This window comes from Ranitomeya variabilis, chromosome 5 (assembly GCF_051348905.1).
Source record: "Ranitomeya variabilis isolate aRanVar5 chromosome 5, aRanVar5.hap1, whole genome shotgun sequence".
NCBI classification, from domain to species: domain Eukaryota; kingdom Metazoa; phylum Chordata; class Amphibia; order Anura; family Dendrobatidae; genus Ranitomeya; species Ranitomeya variabilis.
Genome location: NC_135236.1, coordinates 341,825,004 through 341,848,587, shown reverse-complemented (window position 1 = coordinate 341,848,587; position 23,584 = coordinate 341,825,004). Strand labels below are relative to the sequence as shown.

Sequence of the window (23,584 nt, the reverse complement as noted above, 5' to 3'; positions counted from 1 at the left end):
GCGCAGGCTTGAAGTCGATCAAACAGCTCATTAGAGATGACAATTGTGGGAGGAGCAGAGAAGGACTTGATTTCAGACCGGGTAAACTTTTCACTCGGAGGCCAATACTGGCAAGAAGAGAGTTCATCTTGCTCCGAGAGCGAAGGCACATGGAACTCAGCGGGGACCATGGCCTGTGCAAACTGTCACGCTCACGCCCTGACTGGTAGGCGTGAGCTCGGGGGGTTTGTGGCCCCACTGTGCCACAAACCAGACTACCCTGGAAGGGGCGTGACTATGACAGCTGCCTGGGTTTTCACTGGAGCCCCTAATGGTGAGGTCAGACTTGTGCAGCAGGCAGCTGCCAGGTGCTACTCCAGGGCGGTGTCTGGCTGTGGCTGCTGATCCCACTTGGGAGACAGGAATACCAGGATTGGTGCGGGCATCAGGCAGGACTGGCAGAAGACCACGGCTGAAACTCAGACAAGTAGGCTGGCACGGCTGAGACAGGGCTGTCAGAGACTCGGCAGAGATCACAGGGCTGGCAGAGACACGGCAGAGAACACAGGGCTGGCAGGAACACAGGACTGGCAGGGACGGCAGGAAACACAGGACTGGCTAGGACGGCAGGAAACACAGGACTGGAAGGCACGGCAGGAACGGTAGGACTGGCAGGAACACGGGATTGGCAGGAACACTGGATTGGCAGGCACGGCAGAGAACACAGGACTGGTAGATGTGGTGTAAGAAGGAACAGGTAGGGACCTGTTCACACTAGAGGTGCAGGTACGGATATGTAGTTAGGAGGAACAGGTAGGGACCTGTTCACACAGGTGGTGCGGGAAAGGATATGAAATATGAAGGAACAGGTAGGACCTGTTCACACAGGAGATGTAGGTATGGAAATAAACCAGAAGGAAGGGAGAATGAAGGAACAGGTAGAGCAGCAAGAGATAGCGCAGCAATAAAAGCAAAGCAGAGCAGAACCACAAGGAATGTGGAGAAGAGCTGCAGCAAGAGATTCTTACAGCAACGGGAGCGGAGCAGAGATAAACGGAGCAGAACCGCAAGGAATGCGGAGAGGAGCTGCAGAAAGAGATTCTTACAGCAACGGGAGCGGAGCAGAGATGAACGGAGCAGAACCGCAAGGAATGCGGAGAGGAGCTGCAGAAAGAGATTCTTACAGCAACGGGAGCGGAGCAGAGCTGAACGGAGCAGAACTGCAAGGAATGCGGAGGGGAGCTGCAGAAAGAGATTCTTACAGCAACGGGAGCGGAGCAGAGAAGAACGGAGCAGACTGAGAACACAAGGAAAGACACAGCAGGGAAGGAAGCCACAGACAAGGAGACAGAGATAAGACTAAGTACAGACAAGGCAATGGAACAAGACACAAGGACAAAGACACAGGGACCAGGATATTCTGCCTCCTGGAGGGCGGACAACAAGACCAAGGCAAAAATACAGAGAAAAGCCTCCAGAGAGGGAGTAACTCATAGCAAGGCCTGGCAAACTCAGAAGCAAAACACTAACTGAGCTAACACATTGCACAGGCCCAGAACACTGGGTGGAGCTGCACTATATACTGGAGGCCTCTTGGTAATTGGTCAGGAACAGATTAGACAGATGCACCTGATAGCTATAAGAACCAGAGACTTCAGGCGCCGCCCCCCTATACACAAAGCCATGAAGCATGCAGAGAGCAGAGACACAGAACATGGAGCTGGCATAAAACAGAAACCATATCATGGCCTGGAGCAGTGGGTAAGATAGTGTGAGAGATGTGAGGCCATGCCGTGATGCCAGCAGAGTTGTTACAAGCGTCTTCTGCACGGACGTTCAGGCAGAGGGCGCGCACTAACCACGTCACCGCGCCCTCTGACCTGAGCGTCACTGCAGAAGACGCTGAAGACGGAGCGGCACCGGAACGAGGAAAGGTGAATATCGCGCAGCGCTCCCCCACCCCATTATACCCACCTGCTCCTGGCGCGGTCCCTGCAGATCCCTGGTTCCCCGGCGCTGCAGCTTCCTGTATTGAGCGGTCACCGTTACCGCTCATTACAGTAATTAATATGCGGCTCCACCCCTACGGGAGGTGAAGCCGCATATTCATTACTGTAATGAGCGGTACCATGTGACCGCTCAGTACAGGAAGAAGCTGCAGCGCCAGTGAACCAGGGACCTGCAGGGACACTGTGCCAGGAGCAGGTTGGTATAATTAGACAGCCCCCGCTCCCCCTCCCCTGGTGACCCCTGGGTATGACTCGAGTATAAGCCGAGAGGGGGACTTTCAGCCCCCAAAAATGGGCTGAAAATCTCGGCTTATACTCGAGTATATACGGTATATAGAGTCATTACAAACAGTATGATGTATTTCAAGTGTTTATTTAGTTAATGTTGATGATTATGGCTTACAGTCAATGAAAACCCACAAGTCATTATCTCACTAAATTAGAATACCTTTATAGCACCAGCTTGAAAAATGATTTTAAAATCCGAAATGTTGGCCTACTGAAATGTATATTCAGTAGATGCGCTCAATACTTGGTCGGTGCTCCTTTTGCATCAGTTACTGCATCAATGCAACGTGGAATGGAGGCGATCAGCATGTGGCACTGCTGAGATATTATGGAAGCCCAGGTTGCTTTGATAGCAGCCTTCAGCTCCTCTGCATTGTTGGGTCTGGTGTCTCTCATCTTCCTCTTGACAATGCCCCATAGATTCTCTATGTGGTTAAGGTCAGGCGATTTTGCTGACCAATCAAGCACAGTGACACTGTTGTTTTTAAACCAGGTAGTGGTACTTTTGGCAGTGTGGACAGGTTCCAATTCTTGCCGGAGAATGAAATTTCCATTTCCAAAAATCTTGTCGGCAGAGGGATTCATGAAGTGCTCTAAAATTATCTGGTAGACGGCTGTTCTGATTTTGGTCTTGATAAAACACAGTGGACCTACACCAGCAGATGACATGGCTCCCCAAACCATCACTGATTGTGGAAACTTCACACTAGGCCTCAAGCAGCTTGGATTGTGGCCTCTCCACTCTACCTCCAGACTCTGGGACCTTGATTTCCAAATTTTTGAATGGCCTTTTCTTAACAATCCTTTCAAGGCTGTGGTTATCCCGGTTGCTTGTGCACCTTTTTCTACCACACTTTTTCCTTCCACTTAACTTTCCATTAATATGCTTGGATACAGCACTCTGTGAACAGCCAGCTTCTTTAGCAATGACCTTTTGTGGCTTAGTGTATGTGTCCACGTTCAGGAAACGCTGCGTTTTTGACGCAGCGTTGAGCAGCATGCATAAAAAACGCAGCGTCCAGATGTTACAGCATAGTGGAGGGGATTTCATGAAATTAAACAGAAATACTTCACATAGATCACTCTATTTGTAATGACGCTATATAATATGAGTTTCACTTTTTGTATTGAAGAACTGAAATAAATTAACTTTTTGATGATATTCTAATTTTGTGAGAAGCACCTGTATATGTAATTTTTTTATATTTTTTTTTGTGTGTGTGTGACAGATTCCTTTCAATGTGTTATTGATGCATCCCTGGTGGTTTAGAGCCGTGAAGCAGTTAGTTTCACGCTCACTTGCATACTGTATTCTTTTATATATTTAAACAGACCCAAAATTCTGCACTGATCAATGTCCTAATGTACAGTATTTTTATTAGGAGTGCCTTTTGTTCTCCATTAGTCAATATAACGTGTGTGTATGTGTATATATATATATATATACATATATATATATATATATATATATATATATATATATATATATATATATATATATATACACACACACACACGAGTTCTATATATAAAATGTGTGTGTATGTAAGTGAAAAAAAAATCCATGGGCGGATGCAGATGTGCTATCTGTTTAATAATTCTACTTAGGCTGATTCATTAACCAAACAGTATGTACTAGTTAAAAGGATGTCCACTACCTAGACAACCACTTTTTAAGTCAAGTTTTCCCACTTGTAAATAAATATAATAGATCTTCCCCTCCTACAGCGGCACCATTGTAGCTATGTCAGTGTTGGGTTCCCTGAGGCTCAAGGTTCGTTATGCCACGTGAGCCCCACTGCTTCAGCTCAGTAGTGGCCGGGTTTGTGTAGATCTCTGTATAGACTTTTCTGTTATTGTTCACATCCATAGTAGATGAGACAGCAGGTTGCCTAGATCCTTCAAAGGTTATATACAAAGTGCTGACATCCTGTTTCTCCTCCAAAACATCCCAAGTCAGACTGCTTCCTACAAAAATGGTTACCCTAGGGCAGGGGTGGGGAACTTTAGGCTCCAGGGCCATTTGCAGCCCTCGATGACCTTTTATCAGGCCCCCGGGCAGATGCTCAGGGACCGCATTCTTGGGCAGGGAGCTGCATTTTGATTGCCACCAGCTCAGTAATTTCTTCTTGCTCTGTTAGCACACACATGCAGTGTTCACTACTGGTCACTGAAGGGCATGCAATGAAAGATTACGTCCTGACACCAGTGCCAGAGTCAGGATGTACTTTGTGGGTGGAGTTTGTACGGCCCCGAAGGATGGTATAAATATCCACATGGCCCTTGGCAGAAAAAAGATTCCCCATCCCTGCCCTAAGGCATTAGTTTTAATTGTGGTCAAAATATGCTTGCAATACAAGTAGGTCGTCAGAAAATTAAAGATGTGATGTTGATGGCCAATTTATTTAAATTTTTTTTTCTGTACAAAGTATTCTATGGATTGGTACATATGGCTTTGCTTATGTTCTTAAGGTATATTAACTGAGCTATAAAACACAGATTTCATACACCTAATAACACCATATACCTTGTTTAGATTTCTTCAGCAACGATTAAAAAAAGCTGTTCCTTATAATCGTATGAAGCTGTTGATCATGGGAAATACCGGAAGTGGCAAGACAACGCTTGTACATCAGCTAATGAAAGAAAGGCACCCAGGGCACGGTGCGGAGAAGGCCACCATCGGCATTGATGTGAAGGACTGGCCCATTCTAATAAGGGGGAAAGTTAAGAAGGAAATCACCCTGAATGTCTGGGACTTTGCGGGTAATAAACCTGTATACATTTATTCTTGGATAGCTTGTTACATTTTCCAATTGGTGCCAAATGGGTTGTCCACCTTTAGAGATCCTTTCTTTTCCGCTTAAATGAATATAGTTGGGACTAAAAAAATGTTTTGCATTTGGGATTCATCTAAAAAGTGGCGCAGAACGACTTTTACAGGCCGTTTGTTATGCTGCACAGTCAAACTTGATATGGCAGGTTTTCATATATCAGCAGGTAGGGACTCTGGAAAAGACAGACAAGAGTTAAATGCTCCCTGTCAGACCTTCTCACTGATGAATCCTCTGTTAACTCATTCCATAACCAGCAATGGACAGTTTAGCACAAAGGATAAAGGGGTAAATCGGAATTTTTTTTTATTGAAACCCAATTGAAAAGAAAAAGAATTTTAACCTCAAATATAAGCACTCAATCCTTAACGACACATGATGTACAGTCATATGGGGGCTCGCAAACAGTCTACTTCTATTCTAGCATATGATAGTTGTACTAGTTAGCCTTCATCTGCCACTAAAAGCCGCAGGTGGAGCAAACCTCCTCCCGCCGCTATTAACCTGTTAAATGCCCTTTTAAATCTGTGACAGCAGCATTTACAGGAGGGTACGCTGTTCTAGTCGCCCATCAGTGAGGTGCAGATGGATTGCCGTGACGGCCAGGGTCTGTTAAAGGCCTTCTGTGCCTTTGAAGACAGTACTTCTATGAAAGCTAGCCCGTGGCTGGTGTTCTTAGGAGACAGAGATTTTTATTATATACTGCAATACTGTGTTATTTTTTTATATATAGTACAGACCAAAAGTTTGGACACACCTTCTCATTTAAAGATTTTTCTGTGTTTTCATGACTATGAAAATTGTACATTCAAACTGATGGCATAAAAACTATGAATTAACACGTGGAATTATATACTTAAAGGGCCACTGTCACCCCCCTCCAGCCGTTATAAACTAAAAGAGCCACCTTGTGCAGCAGTAATGCTGCATTCTAACAAGGTGGCTCTTTTAGTTTTTGGTTCAAGTATTCCCAAAATAAAGCGTTTTGAAACTTATCCAAAATACCTGTCTTTAGCCAGGGAGGCGGGTCCTCACTCCCCAGCTTGAACCGCTACTCTGCCGTCACTCAAATCTTCAGGGGCTTTCAGCGCCGCCCCCTCCGCGCTTTTTTCGCTTCAAAACCGGCACCTGCGCTGTGTTTAAGCTCTGGCCGTCTGACGTCCCAGCCAGGCTTGCAGACTGTGCCTGTGCGGGCATTGCGGCCACCCACCTTGGGAATCCCAGCCCCTCAGTGTGTTATGCATTATGCACAGTGCGGGGCTAGGATTCCTGGGCATGCGCACTGCATGTGTCAGCCTGTCACCCAGGTCCCCCGCCTTACAGCGTCTGTATACTGTATTCAGCTGATCGTGCCTCCTCATACAGTACAGTATACAGTACAGTACAGTACAGTATAAAAAAGCGTGGAGGGGGCGGCGCCGAAAGCCCCTGAAGATTTGAGTGACGGCATGGCTCACCCGTAGCTGTCCTGGTATGTGTGGCTCCCCCCCACACTAGCTGTCCTGGTATGCGTGGCTCCCCCCGTAGCTGTCCTGGTATGTGTGGCTCCCCCATAGCTGTCCTGGTATGCGTGGCTCCCCCCCTCGTAGCTGTCCTGGTAAGTGTGGCTCCCCCCCTCGTAACTGTCCTGGTATGCGTGGCTCCCCCCCGTAGCTGTCCTGTCCTGGTATGCATGCTTCCAATTAAAAAAAAACAACATCCAGCGTGCTGTCGCAGCACCTCGTTTCGGCGCCAGCAGCTCTTCCTGTGCTGTGTGATCACGTGGTACCGCACCTTAAGATAATGAATATTCCCTGCCTGCCTATGGGAGTGGAGACGCGTGCATATTCATTACCTTAATGAGCGGTGCCTTGTGATCGCTCAGCACAGGAAGAGCTGCTGGAAGCCGTAACCAACAAGATGCTGTGAGGGCGCCGGGACCATCGAGATGCTGCGAGGGCACGCTGGAGGATGAGTAGCATGTTTTTTGGAAGCCGGCGGCTGTGGGTGTCACTGTGCGCGCTATAAGAGAAATTAATATTAATTTCTCTTTAGCCGCGGCACAGGCTTTAGCCCCAGCCGCTGGTTCCTGCCTCTGTGACCAGCTGCTCCCCCTGCCCCGCTGACTTTGAGACAATTGACTCTTGTATAAGCTGAGGGAGGCGTTTTCAGCACAAAAAATGTGCTGAAAAACTCGGCTTATACACGAGTATATGCGGTAACTCCCTTTTCCTTCCATTAAAAAAATGTAAAAACTACACGTATATGATATTGCTGAGTTTGTAAAAGTCAGATGTAGCAAAATATAAAATAAATTAATCTGATCTGTAAACCGCATAATGGGGGAAAAAAAAAGAAATGCGGAATTGTTCTTATTTTTCAAAATGAACCACACCCAGGGGTGGAGATATGGTGAGTGTGTATCTATCTATCTATCTATCTATCTATCTATCTATCTATCTATCTATCTATCTATCTATCTATCTATCATATATGTGTATATAATATGTGTGTGTGTGTGTATATATAAACCACAACTAATATCCCAAGGAGATTTGGAGTTGAAATGATGCTCAAAATCAAAGTGGAAAATGAAGTTACAGGCTGATCCAACTTCAGTGGAAATGCCGCAAGACAACGAAATGATGCTCAGTAGTGTGTGTGGCCTCCACATGCCTGTATGACCTCCCTACAGCGCCTGGGCATGCTCCTGATGAGGCGGCGTATGGTCTCCTGAGGGATCTCCTCCCAGACCTGAACTAAAAGCATTCGCCAACTCCTGGACAGTCTGTGGTGCAACGTGACGTTGTTGGATGGTGTGAGACATGATGTCCCAGATGTCTTCAGTCGGATTCAGGTCTGGGAAATGGGAGGGCTAGTCCATAGCTTTAATGCCTTCAACTTGCAGGAAATGCATTGTCCTGCATTAGGAGGAACCCAGCGCCAACCGCACCAGCATATGGTCTCACAAGGGGTCTGAGGATCTCATCTCTGTACCTAATAAGGCTACCTCTGGCGAGCACATGGAGGGCTGTGCGGCCCTCTAAAGAAATGCCACCCCACACCATTACTGACCCTCTGCCAAACTGGTCATGCGGAAGGATGTTGCAGGCAGCAGATCGCTCTCCATAGGGTCTCCAGACTTTGTCACGTCTGTCACATGTGCTCAATGTGAACCTGCTTTCATCTGTGAAGAGCACAGGGTGCCAGTGGCAAATTTGCCAATCCTGGTGTTCTGTGGCAAATGCCAAGCGTCTTGCACGATGTTGGGCTGTGAGCACAACCCCCATCTGTGGAGGTCGGGCACTCAGACCATCCTCATGAAGTCGGTTTCTAACCGTTTGTGCAGACACATGCACATTTGTGGGCTGCTGAAGGTCATTTTGCAGGGCTCTGGCAGTGCTCCTCCTGGTCCTCCTTGCACAAAGGCTGAGGTAGTGGTCCTGCTGCTGGGTTGTTGCCCTCCTACGGCCCCCTCCTCATCTCCTGGTGTACTGACCTGTCTCCTGGTAGCGCCTCCAGCCTCTGGACACTACGCTGACAGACACAGCAAACCTTCTTGCCACAGCTCGCATTGATGGGCCTTCCTGGATGAGCTGCACTACCTAAGCCACTTGTGTGGGTTGTAGAGTCCGTCTCATGCTACCACGAGTGTGAAAGCACAACCAACATTCAAAAGTGACCAAAACATCAGCCAGAAAGCAGTGGTACTGAGATGTGGTCTGTGGTCCCCACCTGCAGAACCACTTCTTTATTGAGTGTGTCTTGATAATTTCCATCTGTTGTCTATTCCATTTGCACAACGGCTTGTAAAATTGATTGTCAAACAGTGTTGCTTCCTAAGTGGACAGTTTAATTTCACAGAAGTTTCATTTACTTGGAGTTATATTCTGTTGTTTAAGTGTTCCCTTTATTTTTTTGAGCAGTGCATATATATATATATATATATATATATATATAACAAACATTCAAAATTTCAAGTCACCTCCTTTTTCCCATCAAGTACACTGCTCAAAAAAATAAAGGGAACACTTAAACAACAGGATATAACTCCAAGGTCATACAGGCACATGGAGGCAACACACAACTGAACATCATTTCCTTGTCTTGAGACATTTCCACTGAAGTTGTATTAGCCTGTAATTTGATTTTCCTCTTTGATTTTGAGTATCATTCCAAATCCAGACCTCCATGGGATATTCATTTTGATTTACATTGATCATTTTTATGTTTTATTGTTCTCAACACGTTCCACTATATAAGGAATAAAGATTTGCAACTGAAATATTTCATTCAGTGATATCTAGGGTGTGGGATTTTAGTGTTCCCCTTATTTTTTTTGAGCAGTGTATAATAAAAAATATATGTGAGATATTTGATATCACCCCATTGATAAAATATAAAATTAATCCAATCTACAAGAAATAAGATCAAAATGCCAGAATTGGCATTTTGAGGCACCACTCTTCTCTAAACAATGCAATAAATGCGGATCAAAAACAAGCATTCACTTACCACAATCTATTAAATAATAAAGTTTACTAGTCTCAGAAAATCATTCCAAATACTTTTTAATATAGAATGTATGCGATAAAGTCAGCAAGCTCCTTCCCCACCAAAAAAAATCATGGCAATATTGATTTCTTTCACAATTTCCCCATGCTTTGAATGTTTTTGAATTTTAAAACAAATTGATCTTTCAAATCATTCAAAACTACAGTTTGTAGAGCAAAAAATAGGCCCTCATTAGGTTATATTGACTGATTAATGAAAAAAAGGTATTGATCCCTACAAAGTGAAAAAGTATGCCATATTTGTTTAATTTACATTACATACAGTGCATAATTCTGAAGAGTATAAGATTTGGTTTTTAAATTTTTTTTGGCCATTTTTTTCTGATTTTTGTTACGTGAATAAAGTTGGTTAGTGATTGTGATTTGTTTGGTTTCAGGCCAAGAGGAGTTTTATAGCACTCACCCACATTTTATGACTCCACGTGCTTTGTATCTGGTGGTTTATGATCTTAGCAAAGGGGCCTCAGAAGTTGATGCAATAAAACCTTGGCTCTTTAACATAAAGGTAATCTTTTTGTATGGTGTTAAATAATGTTAATAAGAGAATGAAAATATAAACTCCTACTCCACTAATACAGCCTTCTTTTAGTGGTGAGAGCAACAGAAAATGAAGAACAGTTCCTAGTACTCGTCCTCTATGGAGAGACAATTTTCATATTTCCCAGAGTAGCATTGCAAGGCTTAAAAGTTTACTCAACTTGGCATGTCAGGCTTGAGATGTCACTCTCCGCAATGAGAAATGTTACCCCTTTGATCCTAGACAAGAATAAGGAATACATAGTACACATACATATGCACATATACATAGTACATAGATTCTATTAAAAAACAGATGCCAAAGTGTATGTATGCTCTATTGTAAGTGGAATCATAGATTAATTTCACTGAATTGTAAGCTAACATTAGCATAGGTAATAAAACGGGACACTTGTAACCTCCTAAGTAGGGTTGAGCGAAACGGGTCGGCCATTTTCAGAAGTCGCCGACTTTTGGCAAAGTCGGGTTTCATGAAACCCGACCTGACCCCTGTGTGGGGTCGGCCATGAGGTCGGCGATCTTCTGAAACTGGTATCGGAATTCCGATACCGAGTTCCGATATGTTTGCGATATCGGAAATCGGTATCGGAATCCACATTTAAGTGTAAAATAAAGAACTAAAATAAAAAATATTGATATACTCACCTCTCCGGAGGCCCCTGGACATCGCCGCTGGTAACCGGCAGCCTTCTTTGCTTAAAATTAGCGCGTTCAGGGCCTTAGATGACGTCACGGCTTGTGATTGGTCGCGTGGCGGTCACATGGGCTGCCGCGACCAATCACAAGCGTGACGTCATCTAAGGCCCTGAACGCGCTCATTCTTAAGAAGGAAGGCTGCCGGAAAGAAGCAGGGCGCGTCCGAGGCTTCTTTCCGGCAGCTTTCCTTCCTAAGAATGAGCGCGTTCAGGGCCTTAGATGACGTCACGGCTTGTGATTGGTCGCGGCAGCCCATGTGACCGCCACGCGACCAATCACAAGCCGTGACGTAATTCTCAGGTCCTAAATTCCTAATTCTAGGAATTTAGGACCTGAGAATTACGTCACGGCTTGTGATTGGTCGCGTGGCGGTCACATGGGGGGCCGCGACCAATCACAAGCCGTGACGTCATCTAAGGCCCTGAACGCACTCATTTTAAGCAAAGAAGGCTGCCTGTTACCAGCGGTAAGGTCCAGGCTGCGTCGGAGAGGTGAGTATATCAATATTTTTTATTTTAATTCTTTATTTTACACATTAATATGGATCCCAGGGCCTGAAGGAGAGTTTCCTCTCCTTCAGACCCTGGGAACCGTAGTATCCCATTGCACTGCATTGGGTTTCGTGTTTCGGCCGACCCCGACCCAGACTTTTTTATAGGATCGGCCGATTTCACTCGACCCGACTTTTGAGAAAGTCGGGTTTCGTGAAACCCGACCCGATCCTATAAAAATAAAAGTCGCTCAACCCTACTCCTAAGGTTAAGTGTAATTTTACAGTAAATTTAAAGCTCCGGCAGTTAAGGGTATGTGCACACGTTGCGGATTCTGCTGCGGATTTTTCCGCAGCGGATTTGGGAAAATCCGCAGTGCAAAACCACTGCGGTTTTCACTGCGGATTTTCTTGCGGTTTCTTCTGCGGATTCCTCTGCGGTTTTTCAACTGCACTTTCCTATTGGTGCAGGTTGAAAACCGCTGTGGAATCCGCACAAAGAATTGACATGCTGCGGAAAATAATCCGCTGCGTTTCCGCGCGGATTTTTCTTCAGCATGTGCACAGCGGGTTTTTTTTCCCATTGGTTTACATGGTACTGTAAACTTTGGGAAAACTGCTGCGGATCCGCAGCGTCAAAACCGCTGCGGATCTGCAGCAAAATCCGCAGCATGTGCACATACCCTAAAGCTCCAGCAATCTAGCAGGAACAGATCGAGTCTTTGTGTGTCAAACACAGCCAGGGACCATGGGGAGAAGACAGAAGTTGTTTATTACAGCTCCTGTCTTCTATTTTGAGTTACATAACTCTCATTGAGTGCTATGTAGTGTACAAAAGCATCAGCAGTGCCGAACCTTCTGTAGAACCTGGTGATCACGAGTCCTTGCAGCCCCAATACCAATGCTTTGCCAAATCAGTGACAAAAAGTCTATGTCAGCTATGTCAGTGAAAAAAATGTGAATAGTTGTGGTTACTGAAAACCAGAGATGCAAAAATGGAAAACAGTTGGAAGTTCGTTAATGGGTTAATAGAATTCGTTTGTATTTTCTCTAGGCCCGTGCCTCTTCCTCACCTGTTATTCTTGTTGGAACACACCTAGATGTGTCTGATGAAAAACAGCGAAAAGCATGCATAAATAAAATAAAAATGGAGCTGTTTAATCAGCGCGAGCTTCCATGTGTCCAGGATTACCATTTTGTGAACGCTACAGAGGAGTCAGATGCTTTAGCAAAACTTAGGAAGTCAGTCATAAAAGAGTGTTTGAATTTCAAGGTAAGTGTACCCCAGACCTCTGCGCTGGGTGCACGGAGCCATTTCATTGCATTCTGTACACCTGTTTACAGCACAGTTTATCCATGTAACCTAATGGAGAGGGAATATTACTGACAAGTGGATGATGCACACCGCTGCAACTGATTGCAATTCCATATTTCTTGAAAATAAAGAAGACTGCGGGAAAAAAAGTGCATTCCTTCTTTTTAAGAATATATCAAGTTGTTGATTTAGCAATTCAAAAGTCTCTCCTATCCCTCTGCTTGTTTTGTTTTTTTTCGCAGTTTATTTCTGGCCTCTTTCCTTGTATTGGCACTTCATTAGACTATGAACAGCTACCAAATGCAAATTCTATACATGAAATTAAAAGGAATCTTTCATTTGCTCTGACTGTCCCAGCTGCCACTGTAGGCTACTTATGAGGATTTTTTTTTAAATCTGATGATGTTTGATGTGGATTTCCAAGGCTGCAATCTTAGAAGAATGCACTTTTATCCTGCTTTTTTCAGATGATAATGAGCAAGGACTAGTCAGCCAGGGTGTCTTTCCATGGACTAGTACCACTCAGATCTTCTAGTCATGTCTCCCCAGGAGTGATTGACCATCTTCATAAGACTGGATTGACATTTATTCGCCTCATAGACTGTAAGCTTGCGAGCAGGGCCCTCTCTCCTTTTGGTATCTGAGTTATGTGTTATTCTGTATTGTCTTTATTGTCTGTACAAGTCCCCTCTAAAATGTAAATCACTACGGAATATGTTGGTGTTATAGAAATAGAAATTCTTATAATTATTACATGTCCATATTTCAGAGTCCGAGTACAGACCGCGGTACACAGATAGTCCTCAGGTCTTCTGACCTGATCTTCATAGGTAGATATGTCTATGTGGCTTTGAGTTTGGATCAGGAGAACAGCGGCTGGTTAATGAATTGCCTTCCATACAAGAACTGCAAAACACTGATGTGTGAATCCGGCCTTAACGTCCTGCTATAACGAATATTATACGCAGTCTGTCAATCACATCTGGTGACGATTCATTGGGAGATCCAAGGCAGGACTAGTCTGGGGGAAGAGGCACCCATTGGACTGGTCCTGCCTAATTATCATGTGAAAAATAAAAGTATATGTTTCGAAGATTGCACAATTAGTAATCTAATCAAACATCTTAGCAGATGAAAAATCTGCATGAATGCCTCTATAGTAGTGTTTGGAGACAATCGGGGGACCTTACATTACGCAGGACCCTTTTTCTCTTTAATTTGTCATTCGCCATAACGGACCATGTAAATCTTCACCTGTCTTAGTTGTAAGCCTTTGAAAATGGAGGAATTATAAAGAAGTAACTGGAAAGTTGTTGTTTCCAAAATACTTAGAAACTATTTTGGTATTTTATTATGCCTTAGAGCACTTTTTTTTATACTTTAGTATTGTTCCTTAATTTATTTAGATCCGGGACCAAGCAGTTCTTGGGCAGCTGATTCCTGATAGTTATCTGGAACTTGAGAAGAGAATTCTTATTGAAAAGCAAAATGCTCCAGTTGAATTTCCTGTAATTAACCACAGGAGGCTGCAAGATATCGTACAAGAAAACCAGCTGGATTTGGATGAGCACGAACTTCAGCATGCCGTTCATTTTCTAAATGAATCTGGTAATTGAATTGTTTTTGTATATTACCAAAGTGCTTGCTTATGCAGTGAAAAAGTACTCTCTTGTCTTGTGCCTGTAGCATTAAAGGGGTTTTTCACTTTTGTGAAAGTGTACCCTAAATGCTCTAAAATACCTATGATATTAGACAGAGTAGGTACTCGTCCTCCCCAGGTGCAGTGCTAACTCTCTGCTGCTACTCCGGACTTGTTTTGGCTGCAGTGGTGCTGTCACGTTGACAGCGCTGATCACCGCTGTAGCCAGTCTCTGAGCAAAGATGATACAAGCTTCCGAGCTCCGTGATTGGCCACAGTGATGCACGTTGTTGACGTAAGGTCACCACTGCAGCCAAAACACCGAGATCCGAGAAGAGGTGGGGACTTGGTGTTGGACCTCTGGAAGGTATGTATTAGTTCTGTTTGTTATTTTAGGTATTTTACAGTGTTTTGGTCCAATTTCCAGAAAGTGAAAAGCCCTTGAATGCTTTACTGGTGTCTATGAGCCACACAATCCATACCAACCCAAAATGTTGCTGTGGCTCCGGTCACCAGTCATACAATCCTAACATTTTATGTAGAAAAAAAAAGAGAAAAAAATATTACCATAAAAAAGGTGTAAAAAAAAAAAATCTGTGTTAGCAAAATGAAACACATTATTTTGATAGCCCAACATATGATGAAGTTAGGGTCTTTAAATTGTCATGTGTGCACAATCACTAATATGTGACTGGTGGTTTAGAAGCAAAATGCTCTAATCGTAAATGGGTTAAATTGCCAAGGCAAGATAGAAAATGATTTGCTTTATTATACATTAGAATGCCGTAAACCATTTCAATTTATGGGAAAAGCTGTATATTTATACTATACCTCTGCATGTCAGCTACAGTGAGAGATTTAATTTAACTGATAGGTACGCATAGTTTAAAAAATAAAAACTAAAAAATAATAATGTGTTCTCGAGTCTATTAATATTGAAAATGAGCAATTAAATTGTATCCTTGCTTCTTTATAGCTTTGTCTTCATTTATATTTTGGCAGGAGTATTACTGCACTTTGAGGACCCTGCTCTACAGCTGCGAGATCTGTATTTTGTGGACCCTGAATGGCTCTGTAAAATAATGGCACAGGTTATTATTCTAGTCTATCACTGCATTTATTTTTCCCGGATAGCATACAATATAAAAAAAAATGTCTGCATAAAAGAATTAGCATTAAGAGCTTATCTCTTATTTTCTTTAGGTGACATTATTAGTAAATTTCCTAGTGTCTTTCTTTACATTATGTGTACAGTGAAAAAATGAAAATTTTGCTCATATTCCTAATTTTTTAAAAATGTGCCCTAATGAACACTTTGAGGATTCATGTGACTTACCATCCAGATAGAAAAAAAACGGTAAACTTTTCGTTTGTGTGCATTTTTTTTAATTTTTATAGACTATGCTCAAATATAAATGAAAATGTATATTTTATTGTTGTTTTTTATATTTTCTTTTTTTTTCTTTCTTTTCAGATTTTGACAGTAAAAGTTGAAGGATGTCACAGATATCCAAAAGGGATTATCCACTGTCTAGATGTTGAAAAATTTCTATTTAAAAAGAAGAAATTTCCTGAAAGCTATATTTTACAATATTTTAAGCTTCTGGAAAAGTTTCAGATTGCTTTACCCTTGAGTGAAAAGCAACTTCTCATTCCAAGCAGGTATTGGTGTTGGCACATGTCATTCGTTGGAGCACTTGTGCATGCTCTTGACGTGACCTGCAAATCATTTGGCTGCGTCTATAGAACTCTAAATATAGTGTGTATGTAGTATGGTTTTAGGATAATACATTATTACTGTAAAACATTGCCATTCTTCTTGTTTAAATTGGTTTTAATTACATTAAATTATTTTTTGTTTTGTAGTTTATCTGACCAACGACCAGTGATAGAACTACCTCACTGTGAAAATTCAGAGGTTATCGTAAGACTGTATGAAATGTCATATTTTCCCATGGGATTTTGGTCCAGGCTCATCAACAGGCTTTTGGAAGTGTCGTCATACATGCTTTCTGGCCGAGGTGTGCAATCCATTTTGTGTTCTTGTTTATTAGTGTTTCTAAAGCACATAAAGAGAGAAGATCTGCCCCCAAGAAAAGTAAACCCTAAAGCCTTAAAAGGCGAAGTCCTCCAGTACGCTTCAGTGGTTTGCTGTCCTTGAGGGAGACTTTACAGTTCCCCGGTGCTGAAGTCTTAGGCTTCTTTCACACTTCCGTCTTTGAGCTCCCTTCGAAATCCGTCGATTTTTGAAAAAACAGGATTCAGCAAATTTTTCTGCTGGATCCTGTTTTTACCCATAGACTTGTATTAGCGACGGATTGTGACGGATGGCCATCCATTTCATCTGTCGAGCACTGGATCCGTCGGAAAATTGTTGTCCGTTGGGCGGAGAAAACGTTCAGAGGAACGTTTTTTCTGTACGTCGGAAAATCGCTCAGCGACGGATCCTGAGCTGCCCGTCATTGGCTATAATGGAAGCCTATGGACGCAGGATCTGTCGCTGACTGTCAAAAGCAGGAATTCAGCGACGGATGCTGTCTTTTGAAACTGAGCATGCGTGAAAGAATTTCCAGTCAGGAAAATTCTCTCTCGCTCGCTCTTTCTCTCTTTTTACTATTGATGCAGCTTCAATAGTAACAAGATATAATGTTAAAAAAAAAAATCGCAATATTCTTACCTTCCGGCGTCCCGCGCAGCGTTGCCGATGCTCCCAGCAGCTAGCATTCCCAGTAATGCATTGCGAAAAGACCCGATGACGTCGCTACGTCATCAGAGGTCATTGCACGCAAGGCATTACTGGGAACGTCAGCTGCCGGGAGCATCGCGAGCATCGGTAACGCTGCGCAGGACGCCGGAAGGTAAGAAAAATGCGATTTTTTTAAAATTATTTTTAACCTGGGTTGTGTTGTGTATGCGTTGTGAAGACGCATACACAACAGGTGCGCATGGCCTTGATGGGTCCATCAGAATAACGGGCCCAGTGGACCCGTATTTTATTTTTCAATCTGCACAATTTTGACGGATCCTGTGCAGATTGTAAAAACTGAAGTGTGAAAGAAGCCTTACCTGGGGCTGTGGTCCCAACATCGTCATTGCATTTTCCATTCAGATGTCCCAAGCAGGGCATCTGACATCACTTTCAGGGGCACAGCCTGGTATAGCTTAGTACGTTCCCAGATAGGAGCAGAGGTGGGAGGGTGGGGTAGGAAACGCAAAGTGACACTGGTAAGTATTGTAACATTTGGTCTGGTCACATAGGTGAAAACAGGCTTGGGAGTAAAGGAGCTACAGCGGTAAAGTTCCACAACAGATCTTGTAATTATTAGGCAGTGCAACGTTGAGCTGTGTATGTTGTCTTACCGACAAGTTAGTGATGTTAAACAGCAGATGATGCTCTGTTGATGCATATGGAAGATAATCCTCTGCCATATGCATCAACAGAGCAGTATTTGCAATTTTACATCACTGATCTGTCAGCAGTAGGCAGCAAACAAAGCACAACTCTGCAATGCCTAGTAATTACAAGCTCCATTCTGGAGAAGTGCAGGAGAGTTGAGCTCTGGGAGAAATCAGTTATGTAAAAACACATAGGCTGCTATGCTGATGTACTTGACAGGAAAAAAAACGGTCAGGTTGGGTATTGTATAGAAGACAGCACAGAGAAGCATAAAATGTATTATAAAAGCTAGAATACACTTTGTCAGTGATGGAAGTCATCTTAGAAGCACTGCACTCTGTGTATGATCAACCAGGATTATTGTAACTACAGCAGGACGGTTCCAATGGCAACTGGAGGGAAATAGAGTTTGGAGGGGCACTTTTGGGAGGTGATATGTGCAAAACAGGGCAGCATTATTTATATTGGCACGAATGAGTAAATATATGTACTGTATACGTTATTATAAGATCACGTGCTGATTTTGGGAATCCCCATTTAACCTTTTAGTGACAGAGCCAATCTTGTACTTGATGACCAAGCCAATTTTTACAATTCTGACCACTGTCAGTTTATGAGGTTATAGCTCTGGAATGCTCCAACTGATTCTGAGATTGTTTTTTCGTGACATATTGTACTTCGTGACATATTGTACTTCATGTTAGTGGTAAAATTTCTTTGATATGACTTGCGTTTATTTCTGAAAAAAATGGAAATTTGGTCAAATTTTTTAAAATTTAGCAATTTTCAAACTTTCAATTTTTGTGCCCTTAAACCAGGGGTGGGGAACCTCAGGCCCTAGGGCCATTTACGGCCCTCGATGACATTTTATCAGGCCCCCGGGCAGATTCTCAGGGACCGCATTCTTGGGCAGGGAGCTGTATTTTGATTGCCAACACCTCATTAATTTCTTCTTGCTCTGTTAGCACACACACACAGTGTTCACTACTGAACACTGAAGGGCATGCAATGACAGATTACGTCCGGACACCGGTACCAGAGTCAGGATGTACTTTGTGGGTGGAGTTTGAACGGCCGCCGAAGGATGGTATAAATATCCAAATGGCCCTTGGTAGAAAAAAGATTCCCCACCCCTGCCTTAAACCATAGAGTTATGTCACACAAAATAGTTCATAGATAACATTTCCCACATGTCTACTGTACATCAGCACAGTTTTTGAGACATATTTTTTTTGTTAAGAAGTTAGAAGGGTTAAAAGTTGATCAGCAATTTCTCATTTTTCCCTAAAATTTAAAAAAACATTTTTTTAGGGACCACATCATTTAAAGTCAGTTTGGGGGGTCAATATGACAGAAAATACCCAAAAGTGACACCATTCTAAAAACTGCACCCCTCAAAGTGCTCAAATCACGTTCAAAAAGTTTATTAACCCTTCAGGTGCTTCACAAGAATTAATGGAACATCGAAGGAAAAAATGAACATTTAAATTTTTCCCACAAAAAATGTTACTTTAGTGCCAAATTTTTCATTTTCACAAGGGAAACAGAAGAAAATGCCCCACAAAATTTGTTGTGCGATTTCTCCTGAGTACGACAATACCACATATGTGGAGGAAAACTACTGTTTGGGTGCACGGCAGGGCTCGGAAGGGAAGGAGTGCCATTTGACTTTTGGAATAAAAAATTGGCTTGAATTAATGGCCAACGCCATGTCGCGTTTGGAGAACTCCTGATGTGCCTAAACAGTGGAAACCCCCCACAAATGACCTCATTTTGGAAACTATATCCCTCAAGGACTTTATCTAGATGTGTGATGAGCACATTGAATATTCAAGGGCTTCACAGAATTTTATAATGTTTTATAATGTTGAGCCATGAAAGTTAAGAAAAAAAAATTACATTTTTTTTACCACAAAAAAAAATGTTTTGGTTCCAGATTTTATACTTAAACATTGGCAAATAGGTACAAATGGTGCCAAAATGTGTCACACAATTTATGCTGAACTTGGCAATACCCCATATGTGGCTGTACAGTACTGCTTAGTCACACAGCGAGACTCGAGAGGGACAGAGCGCTGTTAGACTCTTGGAGAACAAATTATTAATTAATAGTTTCCAGACTCCATATACAGAGCCCCTAAATGCCAGAAAAGCAGAATACCCTCTCAAGTGACCTCATTTTGGGAATTTATTTACAGGTGTAGTGACGATTTTGACTCCACAAGTGATTTCCGGAAAAAAGCAGCAGTGGATGTTGTTGAGTGAAAATTGCAAACTGCCGTTGTAGTGACCAGTACATTAAGCGCAGCCCATGCTTTTGGAGATATGCACTTGTAAATTAGACGGGCTCTCATCGCTACAGAAATGCCAAACACGCGGACTTTAAATGTGGATAAAGCACACTGAGGCTCAGAAGGGGAGAGGGCAATGGAATTTGGGAGCGCAGAATTTGCTGAATTTCTTTTATGGGGGTGAGGAGCCATTTTGCTTTTCCAAAGCCTTTGTGCTACCAGTAACGTAGAAGGCTGCTATTTTTCCTTTAACAGATGACGGACCTGAGTGGGAACTTGCTTTTTTTTGTAGATTGAGCTGAAGCTTTTTTTGGGAACATTTTACATAACGTTTGGGATCACATTTATCCGGCGCTCTGAGCACTTACTTTGGGGTTTCCATCCAAACCTCAGAGTGACGTGATTCAGATGAAACCCCTGATAGATCCATTCACTATAATGAAACAGCAGCATTACTCTGGACTCCGTCTGTCCTCTGTTCAGCGGTGTCCTTCTTTTCAGAGGTGCACAAACCTGGCGGACCGCTCTTTTATGTATGACTAAATAGACGGACACCGTTGGATCACAGCTCAGAGAGCGTCCACAGTGTCTCCATCTGCCTCATAGTAGGGGGTTCTGTCTGAATCATGTATTTCCGGGATTTACACGGAAGCCCCGATGCGAGCGCAGGATAAATATGAGCCCAGCATTACTGCAATCTTTGTGAGACAAAATGAACAACTCAACGGCAGGAGAAGAATTGGTTTTATTTATTTTTTACGCCATGCCTCGTACGGTATAAGTGATGAGGTGACTTTATTCTTCAGATCGGTGCAATTACAGTGATACCAGATTTATTTCGGGGTTTTATGTTTGGCTGCTGTCACACACTAAAAGATGCTTTTTATTACAAAAACAAGTTTTTGCATCACCATATTTTGAGAGCTATAATTTTTCCATATTTTGGGCGACTGAGTCATGTGACGGCTTGTTTTTTTGCGCAACAAGTTCATGTTTTTATTGATACCATTTTCGGGCACATGACATTTTTTGATCGCTTTCTATTCTGATTTTTGGACGACAGAATGATCAAACACTAGCAATTTAGGAATTGTTTTTTAGGGTTAATATTTATGGCCATTCTGCGTGTAGTAAAATTGATAAGGCAGTTTTATTCTTTGGGTCAGTACTATTATAGCGATACCATATTTATGTTGTTTTGGCGGCATGACAAATTTATAAGTTGGCTCGTTCTGGACTCGGCGATACCAAATATGCATACTTTGTTTTTATATAAGTATATGTATTTATTGGTAAAATATTTTTTTTCTTCTCTTTTTCTAATTTATTTTGTGATTTTTTTTTTTACTAGTTTTAAAACATTTTTTAACTTTTATGTTGCTTTTTTACTTAGTCGCTCTATGGGACTTCAATTTTTATTTCTCTGATCACTGGTTTCATACAGTGCAATACAATATCTCATGTGTATTTTTCTTTAATCTTTATTTTATATGGGAAAAAGAGGGGTGATTTGAATTGGTGTGGTTTTTTATGTTATTTAAAATCATTAAATTTTAGATTTGTTAGTCCCCATAGGGGACTTAAACCTCCAATCATTCAATCGCTTGTATTATATACAGCAATACCATAGTATTGTAGTGTATAACAGGGGTGTCAAACTGCATTCCTCGAGGGCCTCAAACCATGCGTGTTTTCAAGATTTCCTTAGCATTGCACAAGGTGCAGGAATCATTATCTGTGCAGGTGGTTAAATTATCACCTGTGCAATACAAGGAAATCCTGAAAACATGACCTGTTTGCGGCCCTCGAGGAATGCAGTTTGACACCCCTGGTGTATAACACAAATCATGGTCTCCATTGACCATCAGCCAGAAGCCTTGAGCAGACCTCCGGTTGTTATGGGAACCCATGGTGGTTGATGAGCAGTTAGAACAGTGCATCCTCCAGGACGCAAACTGTTAATGCAGCTGTCACAGAGAAAGACAGCAGCATTTCACAGGTTAACAACTGTGGGTGCAGTGGTTAAAGGCAAATGGTGGCTGAATAACATAGCCATCATCTGCTGGGAATTAAATAGGCACAGTTCTTGATCCCTCTCCATTCATCCTTTGCAGAACAGTAGTAGTTAGGGGTTAAAACTCCAATAATAACTCAAAAGAAAATGTAAAAGAGCAGTAATCATAGTAATCAAATCAGTTGAAAGAAATGAATGGTATATTCCAAGTCGTTTAAAGGGCTTGTACATTACTAGGGCAACGTGTTCTTGATCTAAATGTTTGGCGGCGATAAAATAAAAAAAACTTATACTCCTCTCACGTGCCAGCGCCGTTCCAGCGATGTCTGCACTCGCGTTTCTGGGGCTTTTGTGCGGTTGTTATGTTACATGAGCCTGGAGTTCAATCATTGCTGGAGTCACGGTCTTCAGACAAATCGAACATCAAGAGGAAGTGATGGATAGCAGCTGCAGTTCTGACTTCCGCTGTGATGTTCAATTTGTCTGAAGGCGGAGACAGTGATGCCAACACTAAGGACGGGTTCACATTAGTGTATGTGTGCGCAGCGTACAATACACATTGATCCGCGTACATATCTTTAACATGGTGTACGCAGGGACACTCTTTTGCATGCGAATGCATACGAATGCGTCTTGTGGTTTGCGGCGGTGTCTGGCGAAACGCAACATGTTGCATTTTTTGAGGCGTCAAATATTGTGCATGCGGACGATTGCAGATGGTTGCTTCCAAAAATGCATTACTGTCTATGGGAACGCATTGGTACGCAAGGACATGTGTACGCATGCGTTCGATAAGCGTGCGTACTTTAGACTTCGCATGTCCAGAAAATGTCACTGCCTCCACCATGCACATAAAAAACACAAACACATGGCAAAACGCATTTAAACGCATGCATATGCAGCGTTTTTGTTTGCGTCATGTGCAAAACGATGCGCAGGCGTAAGCATGCTCTGGCATGCGTTTGCGCATGCAAACGATACGCTGCGGACACATACGCAAATGTTTTTTGGGCACCAGGCTCATCTGTCATCATAACCGCATGAGAGCCCTGGGAACGCGAGTACTCACACCACTGAAACGGGAAAATAAACTTTTTTTTAAATTTATTTTATTGGGGCTAAACTTGGGCATTGTAAACCCGCGCAGCCGTCTCACTGAAAGCCCATCTCCTGGAAGGAAATTAACTTTATTCCTCCTGGCAGCCTCCGGACCTCAGTCGTAGAGGTGTGCTCAGGTGTGCTCAGCTTGGCTTCAGCCACCGATCAGTACATAGTCAGCAGTGGCTGTAACTTTTCCCCCGCTAAGATGACTGACAGACGTTTATGCTTTTCATTAGTGCTGCATATACCACAGAACTTCTCTTCGGGCATTTGCTTTTTTCTCCCTTGTCGCCGGCCAATCAAAACACAGCCATACCCATATAAAAGTTCTGTGGTTTACGCCCAGTTGGATGTTGGATTATTATCATGGGGCATAACTTTGGAATGGAGGGGCACAGAAGAAAAGGAAAAACAGTTTCAGAAACCGTGGAACAGCTATAA

At 42.8% G+C, this 23,584-nt stretch overlaps 1 protein-coding gene across 3 annotated transcripts in view; it reads left to right on the top strand.

Annotated features, from left to right (window-relative positions):
- Window positions 1-23,584, top strand: part of LRRK2 (leucine rich repeat kinase 2) — a 220,063-nt gene that overhangs the window by 122,504 nt on the left and 73,975 nt on the right. For all 3 annotated transcript variants that reach the window (XM_077264815.1, XM_077264816.1, XM_077264814.1), the window contains exons 30-36: window positions 4,813-5,042; window positions 10,041-10,168; window positions 12,441-12,659; window positions 14,108-14,309; window positions 15,343-15,431; window positions 15,815-16,002; window positions 16,207-16,361. In XM_077264815.1, the coding sequence (XP_077120930.1) occupies window positions 4,813-5,042; window positions 10,041-10,168; window positions 12,441-12,659; window positions 14,108-14,309; window positions 15,343-15,431; window positions 15,815-16,002; window positions 16,207-16,361 (1,211 nt within the window). The remainder of the gene's footprint in view (window positions 1-4,812; window positions 5,043-10,040; window positions 10,169-12,440; window positions 12,660-14,107; window positions 14,310-15,342; window positions 15,432-15,814; window positions 16,003-16,206; window positions 16,362-23,584) is intronic.